The sequence below is a fragment of the Lissotriton vulgaris genome, chromosome 1_2 (assembly GCF_964263255.1).
Source record: "Lissotriton vulgaris chromosome 1_2, aLisVul1.2, whole genome shotgun sequence".
NCBI classification, from domain to species: Eukaryota; Metazoa; Chordata; class Amphibia; order Caudata; family Salamandridae; genus Lissotriton; species Lissotriton vulgaris.
In genome coordinates this window covers 141,759,999-141,785,574 of record NC_141686.1, presented here as the reverse complement: position 1 = coordinate 141,785,574, position 25,576 = coordinate 141,759,999, and the positions used below count along the sequence as shown (strand labels likewise).

The 25,576-nt window shown below is 49.1% G+C and overlaps 1 protein-coding gene across 1 annotated transcript in view; it reads left to right on the top strand.

Annotated features, from left to right (window-relative positions):
• The window catches only part of NUP205 (nucleoporin 205), a 967,082-nt gene that overhangs the window by 82,910 nt on the left and 858,596 nt on the right, over positions 1 to 25,576 (top strand). The window contains exon 3 of the mRNA XM_086952983.1: positions 14,229 to 14,400. Within this exon, the coding sequence (XP_086809109.1) occupies positions 14,229 to 14,400 (172 nt within the window). The remainder of the gene's footprint in view (positions 1 to 14,228; positions 14,401 to 25,576) is intronic.

Genomic DNA, 25,576 nt, shown 5'->3' with positions numbered 1-25,576 from the left:
AATGGTAAGAAAGATGGGAAGAGGTCGAGATCGAGACGCCAGGATGCAAAGTAGAGGTCGAAGTCGGCTTCAAAGTCTACTTCGGGACATGTTTCCAGATCATCAAAGAAAAAGCATAAGAGAAGGAAGCATAGTTCAAGGCACCATTCAGGAAAAGGATCGGATTCGAAAACTAAGTCTTGATTCGAAGTAGTCTTCTAGAAGGCATCGTAAGGACATGGTATCTCCCTCTCCAGATCTGAATCCTGAAGGTGAGGCCTTGCCTTTGGAGTCGCAGGAGCATTCACCGGCTCCGGTGTCGAATCCGTCTCGTTCTCCTGAACATGAGGAGGAAGAGGTTCCTGTTCCTCAGGGCTTGACGACTCCGGTACACCAACCTGAGGAACTAGAGGAGTCTATTCCGGTGCAGCCTCCTCAGGAGCAGCTGGTGGATTCGTATCCTCCTTTTCCAGGTCTGGGACAGGATCCTTCGCATTTTTTAAACGCCATGTATGGTGTTTATGAGAGAGCCATGTACCCCTCTGGAGCACCGGCTGGTCCCATGGGTCCGTTGGCATACAATATGGGGGTCCCCTAAGCTTATGCTACAGCCGTTTCTGCCAGCTCTGGTTCCACCTTGGCATCTCTCGGCGCCGCTGAGGTCATCTACGCCATTTACGGCTTCACCGGCTCCAGACTGACCTCGAGATCCAACTCTATGTTCGACACCGCCTCCAGCTCCACGTTCGGCGCCGGCTCCGGCGCCTTCGGAGTCGATACCGGATCCGATGACGTATATTCGAAGAGAGGTCGAGGCGTGAAGCACAGCGCCTTTTGGAGGAGCAGAGTAATAGGGAAGCTGAAATTGAAGAAGGTGAGCTTCAAGAACAGGAGGATTATTTTGATGATCTAGAGACGCAAGTGGTCTAGAACTGTATCCTGATTGGGAGTTAGCCACGGTGTCTGATACTCCTTTTAAAGATGTGGCTCCCTACCATGTGGTAATTAAAAAGGCTGCAGATCTGCTGAATTTGACATTGCCATCTACTGAGTATAAGTCAAACATTCTGACTGAAGTCCTCCATTCTCCATCATCTGTGGTTGAGCCTATACTTCCATTTACTGATGCCTTAACTGATCCCATCCTGGAGGTATGGAGTAGACCTCTTACGGCTCCTGCAGTTTCCAAGGCCGTTGCAAGGCGTTAGAGTGGCTCCTGGTGACCCTGGCTTTTTGTCTACTCATCCCTTACCAGAGAGTTTAGTAGTACAAGCTGCCTGCTCTAAAAAATCAGCAGGTGCTTTTCCCCAGGTACCTGGTGGTAAGGATTCTAAAAAGCAGGACCAATCTGCAAAAAAAGTATTTTCATCTGGCAGCATGGCCCTAAAATCTACAAATGCCACTTGTTTACTGGGTCGTTATATCCATGCCTTTATGGATACTGTTAAACAGTTGTCTCCTAAGCTTCCTGAGGAGGACAGGAAATTTTTTAATGAAGTGGTGTCTGACACGCAGGCTGCTGCTCGGCAGCTCATACAGAGCGGTATGGACACAGCGGATTCAGTGGCTAGAGTCATGGGATCTTCGATTGCCACTAAAAGAGCTACCTGGCTGAAGACTTCCGAGTTCTCTACAGACGTTCAGGCTGCTTTAATGGATTTGCCCTTGGATGGCTCAAGCCTTTTTCGGTAAAAAATCTGATGCTGCATTGGAAAGGTTCAAAGACAGCAGGGCAACGGCCTGGTCTTTGGGTTTGCAGACTAGAGGCTCTGTGAGCAAAGGATACAGGGGATTCGGAAGATCTTCTTTTCGTCCCTATAAGCAGGCACAGCAGCAGCAGCAAAATCCTTTGTACAAGTCATACAGAGGCAGACAAAGAGCTCGTCCTGTGGACGTCAGGCCTCCTCCACCCCCACTTCTTCCCCTTCTGCCCACCCCCTCCTACAACAGCAAAGCAGCCCTAGATCCACCATTTTGGATCATGCGGGTCCTGTGGGGGGCTGGCTTACATATTTTCTGCAGGATTAGGAATCGGTTACATCAGATCTTTGGGTTCTCAATCTCGTAGAGAATGGGTATGCTCTTCCCTTTTGAGAATTTACCCCAAATTACCCTCCTTGCCAAGGTTTTTGCACTGAGGACCACCTATTGCTTCTGCAGGAGGAAGTCTTGGCACTGTTAAGAAAGGGTGCAATAGAGGTGGTTCCGGAGCAGGAGAGGGGTCGGGGATGCAACTCCCGGTATTTTCTGATTCCCAAGAAGGATGGCAGACTTCGTCCAATCCTAGATCTCAGGATCTTGAACCTTTACCTGAAACAGGAGAAGTTCAAGATGCTCACCCTTGTTCAGGTTCTTCAAGCGCTGCTGGAAGAAGACTGGATGGTGTCGATCGACTTGCAGGATGCGTATTTCCACATCCCCATCCTGAAGTCGCACAGAAAGTATCTCCGTTTCACGGTGGGATCGCAACATTATTAGTTTGCAGTCCTTCCGTTTGGACTTACTACTACTCCTCGAGTCTTCGCCAAGGTGATGGCTGTGGTGGCAGCACATCTCAGAAGGTCAGGGATTCCAGTATTCCCTTATCTGGACGATTGGCTGATCAAAGCAGTCTCTCCAGAGAAAGTACTCCATCATCAGCAAGAGACAACTCAGTTGTTGTACAGGTTGGGTGTTTCAATAAATATGCCCAAGTCTCACCTGGTTCCCTCCCAGCGAAACCTGTTCATAGGTGCTGTACTGGACACAACTGTGTGTCGAGCATTCCCTTCACCCAAAGGATTCTCGACATACAGGAAATGATTCCTTTATTTTACAATGGACCGGTCGTTCCAGTCCTGAAGGTCCTTCGTCTGCTCGGTCTGATGGCTTCCTGCATTCTGCTGGTCAACCATGCCAGCTGGCACATGAGGGCACTCCAGTGGTGTCTCCGTAGGCAGTGGTACCAGCACAACTGAGATCTCAGGGAGTCAATCAGGATCTCCAGAGAAACTGCAGCGGATCTGTCTTGGTGGAGCATGGAAGGCAATCTGTCTCAAGGAAAGCCCTTTCATCTGCCTCCATCGGTGGCCACGGTGATAACGGATGTATCCACCCTAGGGTGGGGTGCTCATCTGGGAGATATGGACATCAAAGGTCTTTGGTCTCCGGAGGAAACGTTGCTTCATATCAACCTTCTAGAATTGAGGGCGATACGTCTGGCGCTCAAGGCCTTCTTCCCTTCCCTTAGCGGTTGGTCGGTTCAGGTCCTGACGGACACCACCACGCAATGTGGTATGTCAACAAGCAGGGAGGAGTAGGGTCGCAGTGTCTCTGCAGGGAGGCTCTGCGTCTCTGGTCCTGGACCATCAGATTTGTCTTATAGCAAATCATCTGGCCGGAGTTCTGAACGTACATGCAGACAGTCTCAATCTGCAGTTCTCAGCAGACTACGAGTGGAGGCTCCATCCAGAGGTAGTTTGTTACGTCTTTCGGACATGGGGAACTCCTCAGTTGGACCTGTTCGCCACTCGCGAGAATGCTCACTGCCCGTCATTCTGCAGTCTCCAGTATCCGATGCAGGGAGCTTTGGGGGACGCGTTTCAGTTGAGGTGGGACACAAGACTCCTTTACGCGTTTCCTCCCATACCCTTGATTCCTCGGGTTCTGAGAAAGATACATCCAGACCGGGCCCAAGTCATATTGGTCACCCCGGATTGGCCAAGAAGGGTGTGGTACTCAGATCTTCTACACCTCTCCTCACGCCAGCCGCTCCGTCTCCCTCTCAGGGCAGATCTCCTCTCTCAGATGGAGGGGCAGGTTCTACACCCCCACCCCCAAAACTTACACCTTCATGCCTGGAGATTGAGCAGGGCAACCTGAATTCCTTTTCTCTTCCACATGATGTGGTGGATGTCATTCTATCGGCTAGGCGTGACTCCACTAAGTCAATCTATTCTTACAGATGGTCTAAATTTGTTACTTAGTGTGACGAGAAGTCCATTGACCCTTTGAAGACTCGTTTGTCTAACATACTTCAGTTTGCTCTTTTCCTAGCTCAGCAAGGGTTTGCTGTAGCTACAGTCAAAGGTTCTCTTTCGGCCTTGTCGGCATGTCTCTGTCTGCCGGATCAGCCATCCTTGTTTAAATCTCCTGTTGTATGGTTTCTAAAGGGTCTAACAAATACATTTCCTCCTACTCCCTTTATTGTGCCTCAATGGGACTTGAATTTTGTGCTTACTTTTCTGATGGATTCTCTTTTCGAACCTTTACATAACTGACCCTTTAAGACGGTCTTCCTGGTTGTAATTACCTCGGCAAGGAGGGTAAGTGAGCTTCAAGCTCTTAGTTCAAAGCCCCCATTCTTGACCATTCATGCTGAATGAATGGTTCTCAGGACCAGGGCAGCTTTTCTGGGACAGTCTATTACCATTCCTACCGACTATCCTCCCCCTCACCCTTCCAAGAAGGAGGAGAGAGTTCATCGCCTGGATCCTAAGAGAGCGATGAGCTTCTGGACAGAACCAGAGAGTTTAGAGTGGATGACCAGCTCTTTGTTGGATTTGTTGGCTGCAAGAAAGGAAAGGCGGTGCACAAGCGCACACTTTCGAGATGGATTATCCTGTGCATTAAGTTCTGATACGCTCTGGTGGGTAAGTAACCCCCAGAGGGTATAAGAGCTCATTCTACCAGAGCAAAGTCATCACATCTGCTTTGTCTAGGGGTGTTCCTGTATTCGTAGAGCGGCAACTTGGGCTTCCCTCCACACTTTCGCAAAGCATTACTGCTTGGATGCCGAAGTGAGGAGGGACGGCCGTTTTGCGCGTTCAGTCCTCCAGGATTTTCTGGTATAGGAGAGTGGAAACCCTCCTCCGGGAGTGGGGACTGCTGTGAAATCTATTCACAATGTGAGGAATCTACTGGCAGATGTATCCATCAGAAGAACAAGTTGCATACCTTCGGTAACGCCTCCCCGCCTCCCCGTTGTCCACTCTTCCATATCTAAGTTTATGGCAATGCTTAAATATGTGTGTGTGTATGTATGCGTGTATATATCTATATCTATATCTCCCGACTGCAAAGCACCTCTCTCTCCCACATGCACCAATCGGGAAACGGACCACAGACGGTGAAGTAAGAATTTCAGTGCTTTATTCTTCCGAAGCAGACATGACGCTTTTCGACCAGGAAACCCGGTCTTGATCACAATGCATGTCGTGACCCATTCAGTGATTATATACTATTCATCTTGTAACATGCTCCTCACAATTTAGAATAGATATGGTAAACAGAATGACAAAGCCTATAAGAACATCCATATGTAACATTGTTATGTTATATGCTGCTTTATACCGCGCTCAATTACTACCGAAGTATCCTGGCGCGAATAGACCGTCCTGGCTTTCCCTGTGAGATGGTCCCTACTGGGTATCTCCAAGGTGAAACCAGGCTTCTCCAGTATTAGAGGTGTCTTTCATAGATTCACATGCTTGAATATTCCCCGTCGTCGAAGTGGGAGTCCCACGGTACATAAAATAGCAGTAATATATGCATGTATATATGAGAAATATCATAAATAAAAAATATACATACAATAATGCAATAGAAATGTAAACTTAAAAGAGTACCATAGAACAGAATAGGCCCATTGAAAAGCCCAAGGGAGAATTCACTTTAGTAACATATTAGTCATTATGTGTTGGTCCACATTCCAACCAATCAGGCTGTAGCCTCCTCTAGAACCTTCTCCTCAGAAGCCCAAGTCCTCAGATTTTCTACCGCACGTCGTGTGAATGGAGTCTCCCTGAGCTCTGCTCAGTTTTTCACCAGTTCTAGCTGTTTTCTCTTCAGAGATGTCTTCTACAAAGAAAACCCTTTTCAAGGCTTGTCCATCCTGTGGTAAATTGCGTCTTTTTCATGAGGACCCACACAGTAAGTGTATTTACTGTCTTTACCCGGATCATAATGCCTCTACCTGCAAGTTCTGTCGCACTTTCCCACCTAAAACTTTGAGGGATAGAGAGGCCCGTCTCCTTCTGTGGCTACAGAAGTTGAGATCTACAGAAAGTGTGGTTTCTGATGCTGAGAGTCTGTCATCTGGATTTTCTAAATCCTCTCAGAAGCGTGGGTCTGAGACCGAGGTTCCCTCTCCTTTTCTTAAGAAGAGTAGAATGCTGGGTTCCTTCAAGGATGTCTCCCCACAGGATTTGCTTCAGGGCGCGCCTACGGGACCTGGCTCTCTGGCGTCTAGACCCAAAGCTGTGCCTTCCTCTTCTAAATCGGGCACTAGCTCGTCGACGGGCCCGTCGACGCGTCCGTCGACATCTTCAGCGTCGACAAAGTCAGTCATGGCTGTTTCTACGTCGACGACCACTTGTTCCTTGTCAACTAGCTCTGCAACGACTACGACCATCTCGTCGACGAGCAGTCATGAGGTGAGACCCATCTCGTCTACCATTAAGATCTCGCTGACGATCAAACCGTCGACCAAGAAATCATCGTCGACGCTCCTCTCGTCGACGGGTCCTCCGTCTACGAAAAGCAAGCCATCATCGTCGACGACAACTCCGACGACGAGATCTTCATCGTCGACGACCACTCCGTCGACGGTAGCCACTCAGTAGACGACTGCTACATCTTCGTCGACGAAAGCATCTTCGTCGACGGTTAAAGCTACAACCTCGTCGACGACCTAGTCGATGTCTCCGTCGACGACCAAAAAATCATCTTTGACAAAGACTAAATTGACAATTCATACGCCGCTTTCTTCCACAATGGCGCAAGGGTCCCTGGGTGGTGCAAAGACTGTGGAGTTCTCGTCAACGGGCTCGTTGACGTCGCATCAACCCCTAACCACTGCTACCACCATCAAAGTGGTTACTGCCTCGTGTCTCAAGACTATACCACTCATCCAGTTAAGTCCAGTAAGGAGTGGTTCACAGCATCCGGAAAAACTATTTCAATCTGGAGGAGAGGAATCGGGAAATGACTCTGAAATGGATCAAAATTATGGCCAAGCTTCCAGTCCTTCTGAATTACACATTAAGTGTCAGGATGATAGTGAAGAGGATGAGGACAAACATAATGACTTCGAAGATGGGAATGAACTTTTTCCACTTGATGAGGCAGAACCAACTAGTTATGAGCAGGTTACACAAATCCCTTTGTCTTTGGTGCAAAACCTGCAGCACATGCTGGATGACTACAATCGTAGGTTTTCACCATCTTTGCCTACTTCACCAGCACCTCAAGTGCCCCGGTCTCAGTCTCCAGCGCCTCGACCTCCATGTCCAGCGCCTCGACCTCCATGTCCAGCGCCTCGACCTCAGTCTCCAGCACCTCGACCTCCCAACTCCGGCGCCTGTTGCACCTACGTCTCCAACTGGTACTCGTGCTGATACCGATAATGAGGATCAAAATCCTCATAACACTGGGGATAATGACACCGATAATGAGATGCAGGATTGGGACAATTATAGGGCACAGACACCTTCTACTCCACCTGCATCACCAAGAGCCTCACCTCCAGTAGACATCGCGAGTTTCCATAACCTCATGGTTCGTGCTGCGAAGAGGTTCCATCTAACTATTGAGGCGCAACAAACTGATTGTTTCTTATACGATTTTAAGGACTTGCCTCAGAAGCAATCACATAACATTCCTATAATCGACCACATATGGGAAGAAGGTCTGAGGTTGATGGAACGTCCTAATTCCATACCAGCTGTTTTGCCCAGATTGGACAAAAAATATAAAGCGCCACCTACTTCTCCGGCCTGTTTGGTTTCTCAACCTAAACCGGATTCTGTAATCACTCAGGCAGCGCAAAAAAGATCTCGAAATCCTGCCATACCTTTGACATCTCCGCCTGATCAGGATGGCCTTAAGTTGGACTCCATTGGTAAGAAATTTACGACATTGGCAGCGACAACTGTGGGAGCATCCAACGCCTTGGCTATTCTAGGTCGCTACGACCGCCAAATGTGGTCTGAGATCGCTGCTCTGATCCCTCAGATGCCACCATCCTAGATGAAGCGCAGGCCATTATACAAGAAGGAGAGAGAATTTCGGCCGAAATAATCGATTGTGCCGTCGACATTTCATCCACTGGTTTTCGGCAACTGGCGGGTGCTGCAGTCTTGTGCCGTCAAGGCTGGATTAAATCGACCTCTTTCCGCCCAGAGGTTCAATCCAGGGTTTTAGATTTACCCTACGACGGTGAATCTTTATTCGGCAAGCATGTCGATGATGCATTGGAGCTGATAAAGGAGGACACGGACACTGCAAAGTCCTTGGCAACATTACAGTATCGAAAATGGCCATTTCGTGGGGCACGTGGTAGAGGAGGAGGAACCTCTACTTTTCGGTGAACAGGCCAAAATCGATCATACAGCTACAATGATAATAGACAGAGGGGCTTTTATCAGTCCCAGAGTCGTCAATCCACCTCCAGACCATACCAGCGTAAGTCCAATTACAGAGGTGGTGCGAACAACAACAAAAAACAGTGACAAATCCAAGCCTTACCCTCCGGCGACTGTACATCTTGGAGGTCGGATCTCAAAGTTCTTCTACAATTGGTCCAACATTACCACCGACCAATGGGTCTTGGACGTTATCTCAAAAGGGCATACCCTGGAATTAGCGAAATTCCCCCCCACTCGTCCACCTTCGGGTCCACCCTCTCCCCATCTAAAGGAACTGTTGGCTCAGGTGAAGCTAATGATCAAGAAAGGAGCCATAGAAGTTGTACCGCAAAATCAGCGCGGCAAGGGATTTTATTCCCGTTTCTTTCTAGTAAAGAAAAAATCAGGAGAGTGGCATCCCATCTTAGATTTGAGGGCTCTAAACAAGTTCATCGCATCAAAGACTTTTCAGATGCTAACCCTGCTTCAAATGTTGAATTTCCTCATTCCGGGAGAGTTCTTTTCAACAATAGACCTTCAGGATGCATATTTCCATGTACCTATTCATCCCATGCACAGGAAATATCTCCGCTTTACAGTCGGCCAGTTTCATTACCAATTCAAAGTCCTACCATTCGGCCTTCGTTCAGCACCGAGGGTATTTACCAAAGTTCTAGCCCTGGTTGCTGCCTACCTGCGTCTCCAGGGCGTCCAGTTTTATCCGTATCTGGACGATTGTCTAATAAAGGCCAAGACTTTTCAGTTAACGGAACAGCACATTCAAGTCTGTACCTCCCTCTTCGAAACGTTGGGCTTGTCCATCAATCTCCAAAAGTCGCACTTTCTACCATCTCAACAGCGAGATTTTCTGGGAGCCTCGCTAGATTCTCGGCTGGGACAAGTATTCGTTTCTCAAGAGAGACAAGATCGAATGATAAAGAAAGTACAGTTCCTACAGTCAAGACAGTACGTTTCTGTCCGGATGTACAAATCATTCCTCGGCATGGCTTCTTCGTGCATTCAGCTAATTCCCAACTGCAGATTGCACATGAGAGTCCTACAGGAGGAACTAGACAAGCAGTGGAAGCCGGTATCGGGGTCGTTCGAAGACAAGATCCATTTAACGCCCCGCATTCAAAAAGCTTTGGAGTGGTGGGCTCATCCTCCAAACATAGCGACAGGCCGTTCGTTCAGAGACGAACCACCAACACTTACACTGACAACCGATGCATCTCTAGAAGGTTGGGGGGCACTTCTCGATGGGTTGTCCGTAAAGGGAAAATGGACGGCGTCTCAGCGCACTTGGCACATAAACCGCTTGGAACTCCTGGCGATTTTCTTGGCCTTGAAGTCCTTTCAGAGGCTAGTGCAGGGACAAACATTGCTGGTGAGGACAGACAACACCACCAGCATGCACTACCTCAACAAACAGGGCGGCACAAGGTCTCTCGTGCTGTCACAACTGGCACAGGAAATATGGGATTGGGCTATCCAACGCAACATACATCTCACAGCTGTTCATGTGCCAGGTGTGGCCAATGTTCTGGCGGACTCGCTCAGCAGAGCCCTCTCAGACAACCACGAATGGGAGATCAATCAGCCAACTTTGGATTTCATCTTCCGTCAATGGGGCCAACCACAGTTGGATCTCTTTGCAACTGCTCTCAACAAGAAGTGTCAACGATTTGCGAGTCGACTTCCACACAGGGAGTCGAGCGGGAATGCCTTTTCAATAGATTGGTCGAACGACTTCATCTATGCATTTCCCCCACTTCCGCTCATTCCTCGCCTGTTGCACAGAATGAGGTTCCAACCGTGCCAAATAATCCTGATTGCACCCAAGTGGCCGAGACGTCCTTGGTTTTCGGATCTTCTTCTGTTCTCTCTGACAAATCCGATACCTTTGCATCCTCTGCCTCATCTACTAACGATGCAGCAAGGTCAGATCTGCCATCCGGATCCAGCATATCTCCAACTTCATGCATGGAACCGGAGTACAATGAATTTGCACGCAGAAATATCGACGAGGATTGTAGAGTGGTTCTAGCAAGTGCTCGCGCTCCATCTACAATCAAAACTTACCAGTTAAAGTGGAAACGTTTCTGTGCTTGGTGCTCCACTAAGTCCTTGGATCCAATGTGTGCTCAGCCTGAGCAGATCTTGCCGTTCTTCCTGTCATTAGCAAGATCAGGACTATCACACTCCACTCTAAAGGTGTTTCTGGCTGCAATTTCCCGTTTTCGCCATGATGGCGTAACATCTTTGTACTCCTCCAGAATAATTAAGCAATTCTTCAAGGGCCTTTTTCGGATGTTCCCACCGATCCGTCGGCCCCCACCTACTTGGCGATTGAACCTGGTTTTGTCCCAACTGCTTTTGCCTCCATTCGAGTCCATCCATTCGGCAAATCTGAAATTCCTCTCTTGGAAAGTGGCTCTTGCATGCTCTGACTTCGTCCAGGCGTGTCAGCGACACCCAGGCATTTACTATACAGCCACCGTTTCTACAGTTCTCCAACGAGGCTGTTACGTTAAGGACAAATCCCAGTTTCATTCCAAAGGTTCCCAGTGATTTCCATCTCAATGAACCAATTATTCTTAAAACTTTCTTTCCAGCACCACAATCTGCAGCGGAACGCTCTTTGCACACTCTGAATGTAAAGCGCTGCCTCAAGTTTTACATTCAACGCACAGCGGCATTTAGAAAGACAAATCAATTATTTGTGGCATATGGCCCGGTGTGCAAAGGACAAGCCGTTACCAAACAGACTATCACCAGATGGATATTGTCTGCCATATCCTACTGTCATCAACGGGCTGGCAAACCCCTTCCTGCTCCAGCTCGAGCTCATTCCACGAGAGCTGTGTCGACTTCTGCTGCCCTCTTTGCGGGGGTACCTCTGAGACACATCTGCAGAGCTGCTACTTGGTCTAGCAGCCATACTTTTACGAAGCACTACTGCCTGCAATCAACAGATGCCGCGGATGCAGCAGTGGGTCAAGCGGTGCTGCGGAATCTCTTCCGATGAAGGTGACCCTCTGTTGCTAACCGCCTCCAGTCATAAAGGTTTTTTCTCATAATTTTGGTATTTATTACTTATTTAGTGATATCTTTGCCAAGGCTTTATTGTGTACCTCCTTTATGACTTATGTGATGATTTTACTGCTTTCTACTCTTATTCAAGCATGTGAATCTATGAAAGACACCCCTAATACTGGAGAAGAACAAAAGTTACTTACCTGTAAACTGTGGTTCTCCAGTATTGGTGTCTTTCATAGATTCACATGCGACCCTCTCATCCGAGGCTCTCTTCTCCTCAGACACTTATACTTACTTTGTGCTACGAAAATCTGAGGACTTGGGCTTCTGAGGAGAAGGTTCTAAAGGAGGCTACAGCCTGATTGGCTGGAATGTGGACCAACACATAATGACTCTAAAATGTTACTAAAGTGAATTCTCCCTTGGGCTTTTCAATGGGCCTATTCTGTTCTATGGTACTCTTTTAAGTTTACATTTCTATTGCATTATATGTATGTATATTTTTTTATTTGATATTTCTCATATATACATGCATATATTACTGCTATTTTATGTACCGTGGAACTCCCACTTCGACGACGGAGAATATCCAAGCATGTGAATCTATGAAAGACACCAATACTGGAGAACCACAGTTTACAGGTAAGTAACTTTTGTTCATCCCCGGCATATGAGGGAGGCCGTTGTGGAGATGAGGCAAGCTAATGCCCAGAGTTGCCGAGTGTGATCCCTGGTTAGAGTAGGCACCGAGGTGAGAATTATCGAGTCTGCTGACCCTGGTCCACGACCCTGCTGCGTCGGGAATTGAACCCTGGTCCCGGCCGTCCTCTGCTCCTGGGTCTGCTGCCTCTAACCAGTGAGCCACACCACTCCACACCACTGAGTAACAAGCTGTTTTCAAATAAACCTATTTGTATATATATTGTGTTTTTCATGCATGTTCTTCACACTGTGTGTTATCTTGAATATTATGTACTGTGTACACTGTATATGTATATATATCATTGGGCCGACCGGGTACCTCGAAGGCACGGAAAAAAGGGCGGAACTGATGTCATCACGCCGACGTAGACCTAATAAGGAGTCAGTCGGAGTCGCGCGCGATGCCGTGCTCCTATGACGTCGTCCACCCCGGCGTGCTACAAAAGAATTTTCCAAACGTTGCTGACACAGAGGGATATTCACAAGGTGAGGAATCCACAGGCAAATACTGTATCCACCACAGAAAGCGTTACCGAAGGTAAGTAACTTGTTCGCTTGCATTTTGGTTAATTTTTTTTTAGTATGATAATCTATTGAGAAATGTAATACAAGCAATTAATGATGAAATGATAATGAGTCAAATGTTTATTTAATGATTCAATGTTTAACAGAGATAAGATAGTGAAAACTCAGTCTCGCAGTGCTTTGGGTCAGGTCGTGACAGCACGTCTCGCACCTTCCAATTTCAGACACAGGGAGGTGTGCCACGTCTACTCCTAGCTTTTCTCCGCACCAAAACACGTAGCCAGCAATGGCAGTGTGTGGGTGTTAAGGTACAGGGCTCCTAAGGGCCTTCCATAGGCACAGTGCCCTTGGTACCCATGGTACCTTTTACAAGGGACTTAATTGTGGCCAGAGATGTGCCAATTGTGGTTACAAAGGTGCAGTTTTGGGAAAGTACAGTGGCCCTGGGAACCTGATTGGCAATGGCGCAGGGCACATCAAGTCTGGTTGCATCAGAAGTCTGGTTAAAAGTGGGGCATAACCGTGCAAAAAGGAGCACTTTCCTACAACAGGGGACTATTTTATATCTCAAAAGTACACTAAATCATCACACATTAAGTTGTTAATCTCATAAATGCTTATATATAGAAAACTGTGTTTTGATTTAGAAAATCTTTCACAAACCGCTTTTAGCGAAACACCACTTGTGGATTATACAAAAATTACAGTGGGCTTAGATCCAGCCCACTGTTTACCATTGGTAGATTTTCTTGTCACTCTCATTTTCTTGTTTCTTAATTAAGAGTGTTCCTTCTACTTGCGATTGTCCCTCCCCTGGGGCATATGCTGTTTCCCATACTTTTGATTGGGTACCTTGTATTCGTCTTCTGCTCACATGCAGAGACTACCATTTCATTTTTTTTAAGCGCTTCATGATAGACCACATGTTCTCTAGCGCTCACCCTCGTGAGCTGCTTCCCCCAAAACACCAGGCCTCTCTTGCTGCGTGTAGCTCTCTAATCCTCTACAATCTTAACCATTCATTTCTTTTTTGGCCGCCCACATGCCCAGCCTTAAGCTCCACCTGTTGGTCCCTTGCCCAATCCCTGCCGCTTCATCCCACCAGCTCCTCCTTTGCTTCCTAACATTTGCCGTCCTTTAAAATATTTTTTTATTTTTCATAAGGCCTGACCGCTACAAATTGCAGCCACGCCACACTGCATTGCAAAAAGCACTTTGCACAAGTAGAATTCTTTTTTTTATCATGTAACAATTCAAGTGGAATTTGCCAACTTGGATTGGTAGATTAAAAAAAAAATACATAAAGGCACCCACATCATTCCAATGGGTGCACATACATGGTGGCACAGCATCCAAATGAAGCACGTGCATGGTGACGCAGCGTTTGCAACGCCCATAGGTTAAAAAGGTGAGCCTTCTTTGCTTTGCCAATGCTTGTTTTACTGCAATAGTCTTTTAAAACATTTTTTAATCCGGAGTCAGACTGCAAGACAGATTTATTGGCTTTGCCAGTGCTTGTTATTATTGTGTTTAATCTTATTTAACTGTTGCTATCAACTTTATAATGTTTCCCCTTTACCCGTGCTTTTCCTTTTTCAGCCAAAGAACGCCCAGCAGCATGAAAAGGTACAGAAAGCCAGCACTGAGGGGATCGCCATCCAAGGACAGCAGGGCACCCGCCTGCTCCCAGAGCAGCTCATTAAAGAGGCCTTCATCCTGAGCGACATGTTTGACATGGGAGAGTTAGCAGCTGTGGAGCTACTCCTGACTGGTATGCAAAACCTTGGCTCCAGGTGTGGGACATGCGAGGTGGAGCAGTGAGTGGGATCTCAGCTGAGTTTTATCAGAGCAGCAGTATAACTTGTCTTGTTACCCAAATAAGTTCTGTTTTTTAATGGCTTTCTATTGATTTTATTTATTTAAGACCTTTATTTAGCAAAGTGCTTTACAGGCAACAAGTGTGGACAGTGACAAAGATTAGAGGAGTTTTAATTGAATCTTTCAAGAAAGAACTAGTATGAAGAGGTGTGGTTTTTTTAAAACTTTCGTGAAAGCAAGAATATTAGAAATTAGCCTTTTGTAGTTGAGTTTGAGTTCCTCATTCTAGGGCTAGGCATCAGAATGCCTGTTTTGTTATTTTGGTTGTAGTGATTGGAGATTCCTAGAATTAGATGATCTCTGCATTCGCATTTCGATGTTTACCTGTGACTTCAAATTAATTGATGAAATAGGGAGGTAGGGCAGTGTTGATTGCTTTATGTGTGATGCATGCAATGTTGAAGTCAACGCTCGCTTTTAAGCAGTAGCCTTTGAAGTTGCTTTAGGATCGGGGAGCACATTCAATTTCAGTTAGTGTCTTGGTGTTTTCCAAAGGTCATGAAAATGTAAATGGCTTCCCTTACTTGTAGTACTAAAGAGCATAATACAACCTCTCTCTCTCTAACTATTATTGAGTATGACGAGGTGCCATGAGTCACGAGTTGAAGCATTGCATGGTTTATGAAGCTGCCTCAGTTTGATTCCCGGTCCTCCAACTACTAGGGACACCATCTGCATTCACTGTTGTATCCCATGTCTAAATTACTAGAGAACAACGATCACCACACTCGGCTTCTAGTACTTTTACATTAGTGATTTCATAATTAATGTTTACTTTAGCTACTGGCATACGACCAGAAGTTATTTAGGTGCCCAGTTCTTGCCAACCATATGCAGTGCGGTCTGGAGATCATTTCTTTTCTTTACTAGAATAGGAGAAGTTTTCATCGCCTATCTTTACACTTTTTGTAATTGGTGTTTTGGTTAGTGCTGGTTTAATTGGTCACCTTACAAAAGCTGTAGATGCTAGGGTAAGCGATTTAAAGCAAGCTCTTCATTCAAGTCGGAAGCAGTGTTGTGTTTGTAGCACTTGTGAACTAGGATCTCGGACATGGGTTCCTATTATTTGCTGGGGTGTTGTATTTTTCAATCATTTGGGGAGATGCCTAATGATGTATGGAATAACACATTGGAGATCATTGCAACTACAAGGACATTATAAGGTAGACAGAAAAGCTACAGGGGTTCATCTACAATGCTTCTCAGTAGCCTCCTGGGTAGTGATATCGGGTTTCAGGCCTAGATACAGCAGCAAATCGGCATTACTTGCAATTACAGTCCACATGAAAATGTCCCTAGACAAGGGCCGTTCTATGATTCTGGTGCTGTTAGACCTATCCGCAGCATTCAACACAGTTTCTCACAGTATCTTGCTCAGAAGATTGGAGGAGGTGGGGCTAAGAGAATCAACCTTAGCTTGGATGAAGAGTTTTCTGTCGGACCGGTCCCAGAGTATTAACCGTGGCAAGTATAATTTGGCCCCCATGGAGTTGACCAATGGAGTACCCCAGGGCTCTTGTTTGAGCCCTACATTATTCAACATCTATGTTGCTCCCCTGGCCAATCTCCTAAGGACATATGGGTTTATTCCCATATCGTATGCCAATGATACTCTGCTCCTATTTCCATTTAACAAACTCACTGCTGCAGTTCAGTTGGCCTTCTCAAATGGCATGAGGACCATATTCCAATGGATGGTAAATAACTTCTTACAATGCAATGTGGGAAAGACGGAGGTAATGCTCTTTGGAGAAGTCCTGCTACTATGGACTCCATACTGGGTTCCATCTGAATTGGGTTCCTACCCGGCTCCTAAGCTTATAATCAAAAATTTGGGCATTCGTTTGGATCAAGCCCTTAGCCTAAAGGAGCATGTTACTCATACCGCTGGCTCACGTTTTCATGCAATAGGCTTACTTCTTCATGTCTTCCCATTACTCCCTGATTCTACCCGTAGAACTCTAGTCCTGGCTCTGGTACTGAGTCGCCTGGACTATTGTAATGGTCTGCTGATCTCGGCTAACGAAAGCTCACTCAGAAGACTACAGGTAGTTCAAAACACAGCAGCACGGCTGGTGTTGAATGCTCCCTCCAGGACTCCTTCCCATCCTCTCCTTGTAAAGCTCCATTGGCTTCCTATTTGCCAAAGGATCAACTTTAAAACCTGTTGCATTATACACAAAGCACTACAGAACTTGGGCCCTTCCTATATTACGGAGAAATTTCTGCTCTGTGCCCCCCTCAAGATCTCTCAGCTCTAATGGCAAACATCTCCTGGAAGTGTCTTGTATAAGAAGGGCTAGACTAGGAGGGAAAGCTCTCTCCTATCTTGGCCCTCGTCTCTGGAATGAGCTCCCTCTCGCTCTCTCTCTATCCCTCTCTATCTCTCAGTGTTCCGAACATATGATATTCAGAAACTTGCTCAAAACTTTCCTGTGTGGTATTTGCTAAACTGCTAAGAACCACTGCTTCGTCTCTCGGTCCGGTTAAGCGCAGAGGTACCCCTTCGGGGGTCGATTCTAGAGCTATATAAATAAGTAAATATCATGGTCAACGGTGTGAACCACTGCAGATGTATGTAATAACGTTGGGTTGTTGACTTTTTTTTACATATATACAATGCCTGTTGCAAAGTGTCAGGTACTACAAAAAAGATGGTCCAAATGACCCATCTGGACTAAATGTGACCATTACAAATGTGTTTTTTACCCAGTGATTAGCTGTCTCTTGATAGTAACTGTTCTTTACATTAACTTCTCAAGCAGGACAGATGAGAAATTAGGCAAAAACCGGCAGAGTAGAGTGGTTTTCTTGAGGAACAGGGTTACAACCATGTAAGAATGTCTGAGTGGTCGTTACAATGAGTCACTGGTCATGCGGGGTAGTAGTTTGGAGCGTCTTTATTGAGAACGTTTGTTCGTAATTTTTCCGTTTAGGACAACTCTCTTTCTAGATTTACAGTTAATGAAAAGACAACTATGAATAAGAATAGGTGATGCAACAGATGCTTTCCGGGGTGTCTGGTCTATTCGTGGGGTACAGTCTTCCTGGCGTTGGTCTGTTACCCGTTGGCTCTTCTCGGAAGGAAAAAGAAAAGGGGTCGGGTTTAGTCACACTGCTCTTCTACAAATGCTACATGCTACCGTCACCATAGATAGTGGGGATACAAGGGAAGGTAGGGAGTGTGTGGGAAGGAGGCCGGCGTGAATCAACTAGTTACCACCACCACCCCCACTGGAAGGCACCCCTTAATGGCACTTGCCTTGGGCCACGGCCCGTCCACAGGGCCGTGGCGTCTGGACCTGGGGAGTTTTCTCCCTTCCTGGGACCGCCGGGCGTGAGCGCCTTGTACAATCTTGCGGTGTACTCCCACGGGTTCTGGTCCGCACCTCCTCTGGGACTGCTGGGCTCCTCCAGATGCTGCTTCCTGCCGGGTCTGCTGGGCTCCTCCGATCGCTGTTCCTCTCCTGAACTGCTGGGCTCCTCCGGTCGCTGCTCCTCTCCTAAACTGCTGGGCTCCTCCGGTCGCTGCTCCTCCCATGAACTGCTGGGCTCCTCCGGTCGCTGCTCCTCTCCTGAACTGCTGGGCTCCTCCGGTCGTTGCTCCTCTCCTGAACTGCTGGGCTCCTCGTCTTCCACCATGGAATCGCTTCCTGAAGACGCCGCCGGGACTCTGTGTGTGCCGTGTTTTTATTATCCTTCCTCTATTTCCCCGCCTGCATGAATTCGCAAGCAACTAGACTGACAGCTGCTTCCGGGCGGTCATGGGTGTCTCCGCCAGACAGGCCCCACTTCCGGTCTTCAACCCCGTCCTTACCACAAACCACTTCTTTAGTTCTTTTGGGATTACCATTATGGAATCAGTAGTTTAGTAATTAGCTCTACAGAAGACTACCGGATTCTCTGATTCTAGCTGAATGCAGTGCAGGAAATAGACCATATCAACATTAATGACAGTGACTTTTTTGTGCTGAGTTATCTGGACATTTGGTTTATAGATCAAGCCCCTGTGTGCCGCCTTAACTTGCTGGTTATTTATACCATAGTGAAAGAATGCTTTTTACTCCCCTGTTGCAATAGGTTTACATTTAGACACCAAAGTTCAGGGTGGGGGCTCTGAATGGTTGTCTCCTAGGAGCTCCCATCACCTAAATATATTAGAGCATTAACACATGGCTTTACAGGTTTCATGACCCAGGTGGTTTTAAAATGGAATACTATTTCTAGAAGGGGAGCCACAAAGAATGGTGCAGGGAAGAGTTTGCATTACAGGATGGGTAGAGTAGTAACTGGGTGTATTAATGGGAGGTTTAAGGGTGTCTGGTTGAGGGACTAGTTGTCAGGCGCCCCACAAGACTCACCTGGGCTTGTGAAGCGAGCAGAGACTACAGGAACCACCGTCCCTGTTCCCAAACAACCCCCGCGGGGAGTACACCCGTCACGGATTGGATGGATTCTGGGATGGGGGCCAAATAAGCAAGAGGAGTGGCCTTGGTGGATGGGACGTAGGGTAGGGTTTTGGCACAGCTGAGGGAACAAGAGAAGATCAGGTTAGGACGTGGCACTACTCCTGCTGTATAACACCCCACAAAACACATGCAGGAAGGAGCCCCTGCTCCGGTACTTACCAAGACACGCTAATCGTGCAAAACCAAGGAAGAGGTCAGCAACGTAGCGTCCAGGTGCCTTGGTGCCTCGGAGAAGAAATGAAATAAAGCGCTCTTGCGCTAAAACCACCAAGTGCAAACAAACTATAAGAAGGCGCTCCTGCCCGTAAAGGAACAATACTATGACTCCAGGGTAAGCGCTATAGCGCGGCCCAGTGCATGTTTGAGCAACGCTCCTGCGCCACATGCAATAGGTAAGCAGTGTTCCTACGCTTCATGCGTCAGGTCACTAGCAGAAGCGCTCCTGCGCAACTGCCAAAAGTCAAGGCAATTCAGGCAAAAGACTGTCAAAGCTCTCCTGCGCTTACTAACTAAGAATGCAGCAGCGCTCCTGCGCCACTGCCTAAAAACAAAGGGCAACCCAAGGAAAAGATGCAACAGCGCTCCAGCGCGGCTGCCAGGGATTGGGTCAATCCGGGTCCCAATGAAAACTTATAACAGCGCTCTCAGCGCTCAGCAAGAGGTACAAGTGGCAGTGATCCGCAAGGCAGTCCGAGCACCAGGGGCTCGAGGAAGCACAGGCCAACGCACCACACGCTGTTCAGGATGAAAACAAGCGGCAAGGAAAAGTCACGTAACGCGCGCAGGCTCAGGAAGGCGTTACCGTGACTCATTGTGCAGCGGAACCTCCAGGGGTCAACAGGAGCAGAAGTAACAGTCCTCCGTCGTCTGCTGGGCTCCGTGTACTACTCCGGAATCAGAAGCACCGATCCGGCGGTGCTTCACGCCTTTATGCTGAGTCCCCCGGAAGTGTTTAGCGAGGCGGAGGACTAGACCGGGACACCACTTCCGGCCGGAAGTGAGTATTCCCGGCGCCTGCATGTGTCCTGTGGCGCCCGGAACGGCGCACAGCCGCCACATGACACTAGTCCTTTAGTTGCTGCTTGTAGTTAAATCACATTTGTTAAATTAGTTAATTGGTATAGTTAAGGATTCAGTGTCTCGAGTCAGTATTTATTTATTTTATTTATTTTGAAAGTTTTATATAGCGCGAACAAGATCTTTGCAGATATCAGAGCGCTTTACATAGAATGGGTACATGAGGTAGCATAGTCAGACAGATAAATCAATAGATCAAACAGTACAAATAAGTGGCTGCAATGCCAGTCATGTGAGTAATAAAAACAATAATACAAATAATCAGAGGGGTCAAACATGTAGTATAGGTCGATGCAGAGTATTAACAGAGTTCGAGATAATAGTTCAAGTGTATTTAGCCATGAGGATAGCTTTTACTTCATTTTTAAAGAGAGTAGTGGAAGAGATAAGCCTGGTATCTGGAGGGAGTGAATTCCAGATCCTAGGCGCCATTCCTGAGAAGGAGCGCTTATATGTTTTTTCCTTCCGGAATCTCCGAGGTTTCAGCAGAAGATTGTTTGTGCCTCTAGTGTTTCTAGCTCCTCCAGAGATTGTCAGTTTCTGAGCGAGGTAGCCGGGTGAGTTTAGGTGAACCGCCTTGTGTGTCATGCAGGCGATTTTCAGATGTATTCTGGCTTCAAAGGGCAGCCAGTTCAGGGATTTCAAGTCAGGGGTAATATGGGAGTGCTTTTTTGACCCAGTGATGAGTCTCGTTGCAGCGTTTAGAGAAGCTCTTAGGGGTGCGGTTGTAGTTAGGGGAAGTCCGCAGAGGGCGGTGCTGCTGTATTCTATTCTAGGGATGACTAGTGCTTGTACTGCGGTGTGGAAGTCTTTGGCTGAGAGGAAGGGTTTAAGTTTCCTCAGAGTATTGATTTGGAAGTTCGCTCCCTTTGTTGCCTTGCTGATATGTTGCTGCATGTTGAGATTGGTGTCGAGTGTTATGCCTAAAGATTTTGCTGATTCCACGATGGTGGGTTGGACATTGAGTGCGGTTAGGTGTTTAAGCCAAATTTGAGTGGTGGAGATCTTCGCTGGAGGTGAGATCAGAAGGAACTCTGTTTTCAGGGCATTGAGTTTGAGATGATTATCGGCGAGCCAGGATTGGGTGCCTCTGATCGTTGAGTTCAGGAGCAGGATGTCTTTGGGGGATTGTAATTTGAGATAAAGTTGGGTGTCATCGGCGTACATGTGAAAGTGTACATTGGATGCTTGTAGTAAGGTGGTCAGAGGCTCCATAACTAGGTTGAACAGTGTTGGGGATAGAGAGGATCCTTGGGGGACTCCTAGCGTTACAGGTATTGGCGAGGACATCAGGTTGTTGCTCTTGAATTTCTGCGACCTGTTGTGAAGAAAGGAAGTAAACCACTTGAGAACAGTTCCAGATAAACCCATTCTTGTGTTTAGTAGTTCTAGTAAATTCTCATGTTTAACGGTGTCGAATGCTGAAGAGAGATCAAGAAGGATGAGGAGGCATGTGTCGTTTTGGTCTAGCATTTGAAGTGCGTCGTCAATTATGTGAGTCATAGCAGTTTCTGTACTGTGTCCTGCTCGGAAGCCTGACTGGTGAGGGTTGAGGAGATCAAAATGTTCAATGTGTTTAGTCAATTGTAGTTGTGCACATTTTTCCAGCAGTTTGGCGAGAGTGGGAATATTGGTAATGGGACGGTAATTGTTGAGATCAGAGGGGTCGGCTGTAGGTTTCTTTAGCAGAGGTGTGACTTATCCAACTTTGAGGGAGTCGGGTATGATTCCTTGTTGGAGAGAGCTGTTGATAATTTTAGTCCAGAGAAGGAGAATCAAAGGGGTAAAGTCTTTTACTGCGGTAGCAGGAAGGGGGTCCGTGAGGTGATTGGATGGTTTCAGGGTGCTGAGCAGTTTGCCAATTTCTTCTTCCGAGTATGTGCCAAAGGTTGACCATGTAGCATTGTTTTTTGGTTCAGTGGGTGCTAAGCACTGGGGTTTGGAGTAGAGGCTCGCGTCAATGAGGAGATCGCTCTTTATGTTGTCAGTTTTTTGGATAAAGAGAGCAGCAAAGTCTTCACAGGAGGGTGCTTCACGAATAGTGTTGTTGGACAGGCCTCGTGGAAGGCCCACTCCCTCCCCGCATGACAGGGCACGGACACCGGCTCTCCCGGTGTCACCAGAAGAACTACCCCGGCAACCCGCAGAAGCCACCCGCAACCCGTCCCCCCACGGGACGATTGCCCCCGAACATCCCAACATCAGCTGACCCTAGCCACCGTCAGCACCATTGCCCGGGCCCAGCCGCCATCTTGGACACTGCACCACGAGGCCGCGTGGCCTCAGCTCGACCCCAACCCTGGGCCTGGCCAGGCCCTGACATCGAGGCACCACCATCCACCCAGGAGGTGAACGGACCACTTGGCAGGTCAATGGGAGAGAGGAGTGTCGATGGCTCTCCCCCGCCAGGTGCCGATCGCCCCCAGCCTCCCCGGGCGCTGGCTCCACCCCCCTGCTGGATGTCTGGACTTCCTCATCCCGGACCTCCGGACAGCGATCTTGAGCTGCAGGGGGGCCACCAGACCGCTCCCCACTTGGTGTCCGAGGTAGGTCACGGACCCCTGGCCAATCTGGCATTTGCTGGCCTTGATGGTAAGGCCGGCCTGTTGGAGGGCTTGCAGGACTTCTCGGAGGTGGTGGAGGTGGTCTGCCCAGTGACGGCTGTATACAGCTTTGTCGTCTAGGTAGGCGGCGCTGAACTCTTCGAGGCCCGCGAACACCTGGTTCACGAGTCGTTGAAAAGTGGCTGGAGCGTTTTTCATGCCGAATGGCATCACTTTGAAATGGTAGTGGCCATCCGGGGTCGAGAAGGCGGATCGTTCTTGAGCTCTGGGGGTGAGGCCGATCTGCCAGTAGCCCGCTGTCAGATCGAAGATGCTTAGGTAGCGGGCAGCCCCCATACGGTCAACTAGTTCATCTGCCCGGGGAATGGGGTGAGCGTCTGTTCGGGTGACAGCGAGCGTTCAGGCCCCGATAGTCCACACAGAACCGTAGCTCAGGGGTGGTGCCCGGGGCAGCAGCTTTGGGGACCAGTACGACTGGGCTGGCCCAGGGACTGTCGGATGGCTCGATGACTCCGAGTGCGAGCATTTTGGAGACTTCGTCCTGGATGCAGGCGTGCACCCGATCCGGCACTCGGTACGCCCTGTGTCGAATAGGTGGACTATCCCCAGTGTCCACGTCGTGAAGGCACCAGGGGGTGACCCCTGGGGTGAGGGAGAACAGGTTCGCAAATTGCAGCAGGAGAGCCCGACAGTCTTGGCGTTGCTCCTTGGTCAAGGCATCGGAGAGTCGGACCCCGTCCACTGAGCCATCTTTCTCACGGGTCCTCAGTAGGTCAGGGAGGGGCTCGGAATCATCTTCCGCCCCACTATCGGTTGCCATCAGGAGGCTGAGTTCTGAGCGTACGAAGTGTGGTTTGAGTCTGTTGGCGTGGAGGACCCGGAGGGGGTTCCGGGGGGACTCCATGTCTATTAGGTAGGTGACAGGGCTCTTGCGCTCAATCACCTTGAAGGGCCCCGTCCATTTGTCCTGCAGGGCACAAGGTTCGACTGGTGACATCACCCATACTTGCTGACCGGGTTCGAATTCAATGGAGGAGGCATGTTGATCGTACCATTTCTTCATGTCTTCCTGACTGGCCTCCAGATTGGCTTTGGCGAGCTCCCTGAATCGCCGGGTCTGGTTGCGGAGGGTCAGGAGGTACTTATACACGTCCGGGGGGGTCTTCTGGGGGGTCATCTCCCATTCTTCTTTAACCAGGTTGAGGGGCCCCCGGACAGGGTGCCCGTACAGGAGCTCGAAGGGGCTAAAACCGAGGGATTTCTGGGGAACTTCTCGGTAGGCGAAGAGGAGGCACGGGAGCAGCACGTCCCATTGGCGACGTAGGGGTTCCTCCAGGCCCATGATCATCCCCTTGAGAGTGCGGTTAAACCGTTCGACCAGGCCGTTTCCTTGCGGGTGATAGGGGGTCGTGAACCTGTAGGTAACCCCGCACTGCTGCCATAGAGATTTCATATATTTGGAGATAAAGTTCGTGCCCCTGTCGCTGACGACTTCCCGGGGGAAGCCCACTCGAGAGAAGATCCCCATCAAGGCTCGGCCTACCACTGGTGCTGTTATGGTCCGAAGAGGAATGGCCTCGGGATAGCGGGTGGCGTGGTCCACCAGGACCAGGATGAACCGGTGCCCCTGTGCTGTTCGGGGGGTCCAGGGGCCCCACAATGTCTATTCCCACCCGTTCGAACGGGGTGGTGACGACGGGGAATGGTTGCAAGGGAGCCTTGATTTTTCGGCCACTCTTCCCGCTGGCCTGGCAGGTGGGGCAGGCCCGGCAGTGGTTGGAGACATCATTTCGCATTTTGGGCCAGTAAAAGTGTGTTACCAGGCGGTTGTAAGTTTTGTCTTGTCCCAAGTGCCCGCCAAGGGGGACATCGTGGGCTAAGTTCAGAAGGAAGTCTCTGAAGCGGAGGGGCACCACCAGCACCCGGCTGTCCCCTAATTCAGCAATCCTTTGTTCGCTGTACAGTAGGTCATTGTCCCAATAGATCCAGTGTGCCCCTGAGGTGTCTCCTGTGCTCTGGGCGAGGGCCTGCTGTCGGAGTCCCTCGAGGGAGGGACAGGTCTTCTGTTCTTGCCGGAATTGTTCCTGGGTGGGTCCACCCTCTTGGCGCCACTGGGCCAGTTCTGGAAGCTCCTGGAGCTGAGGTGCCCTTCTCGGCTTTGCTCCGGGGGATCGGTACTGAGGGCGTCTCCCTCTGGGATGATCGGAGGAGGAGGTGCTGGCCATTCGGGTTCTTCGGGACTGGGGATGGTGCGGGCGGCCATGGACCGGGTTGCTACACAGGCCCAGTCCGGGAGGCCCATCATCCCCAGGTGCTCTCTTCTCTCAACGGCTGCCCAGGGGGAACTTTCGAGGTCGTTTCCCAGGAGGCAGTCCACCGGGGCATCATCACGGACAGTCACCTTTAGCATACCGGACACTCCTCCCCATTCGAAGGGGACACAGGCGATCCGACACAGGCTCTCTGAATTGTCGGCTGATCGGACGGGGCAAAGAACGTTTGGCAAAATTTGTTCGGGGGTTACCAGATGACATCGGACTGCCGTCACACTGGCCCCGGTGTCACGCAGGGCTTCGGCCTTGCGCCCATTAATGTTCACATACTGGCTGTATTTCCTTGTGTTGGTGGGTAGGGGAGCCCGCGGAATCATGTCTCTTTCCCCTAGGCAAGCCAGGATCATGGCGGCGGGTTCCCACTCGGGCTGTTCCTGTTCGTACTCCTCATAATCTTCGGGAGCTTGCTCCTCTCCCAGGGCGGCGGCAGCGACCTGGCAGGGTATGGGACTTTGGTTCTTCGGGCGGTTAGGGTCGTTGGCATAGTGGCCAGTCCGCTGGCACCGGTGGCAAGTAACGTTAGCTCGGAACCCTGGATGCATCGGGGGGTTTCCCCGACCGGCCGGGGGCGGGGTGTTGCTGGCGGGAGCTGCCGGGACGGCGTCTCTGCCCCGACCCTGGCCTCC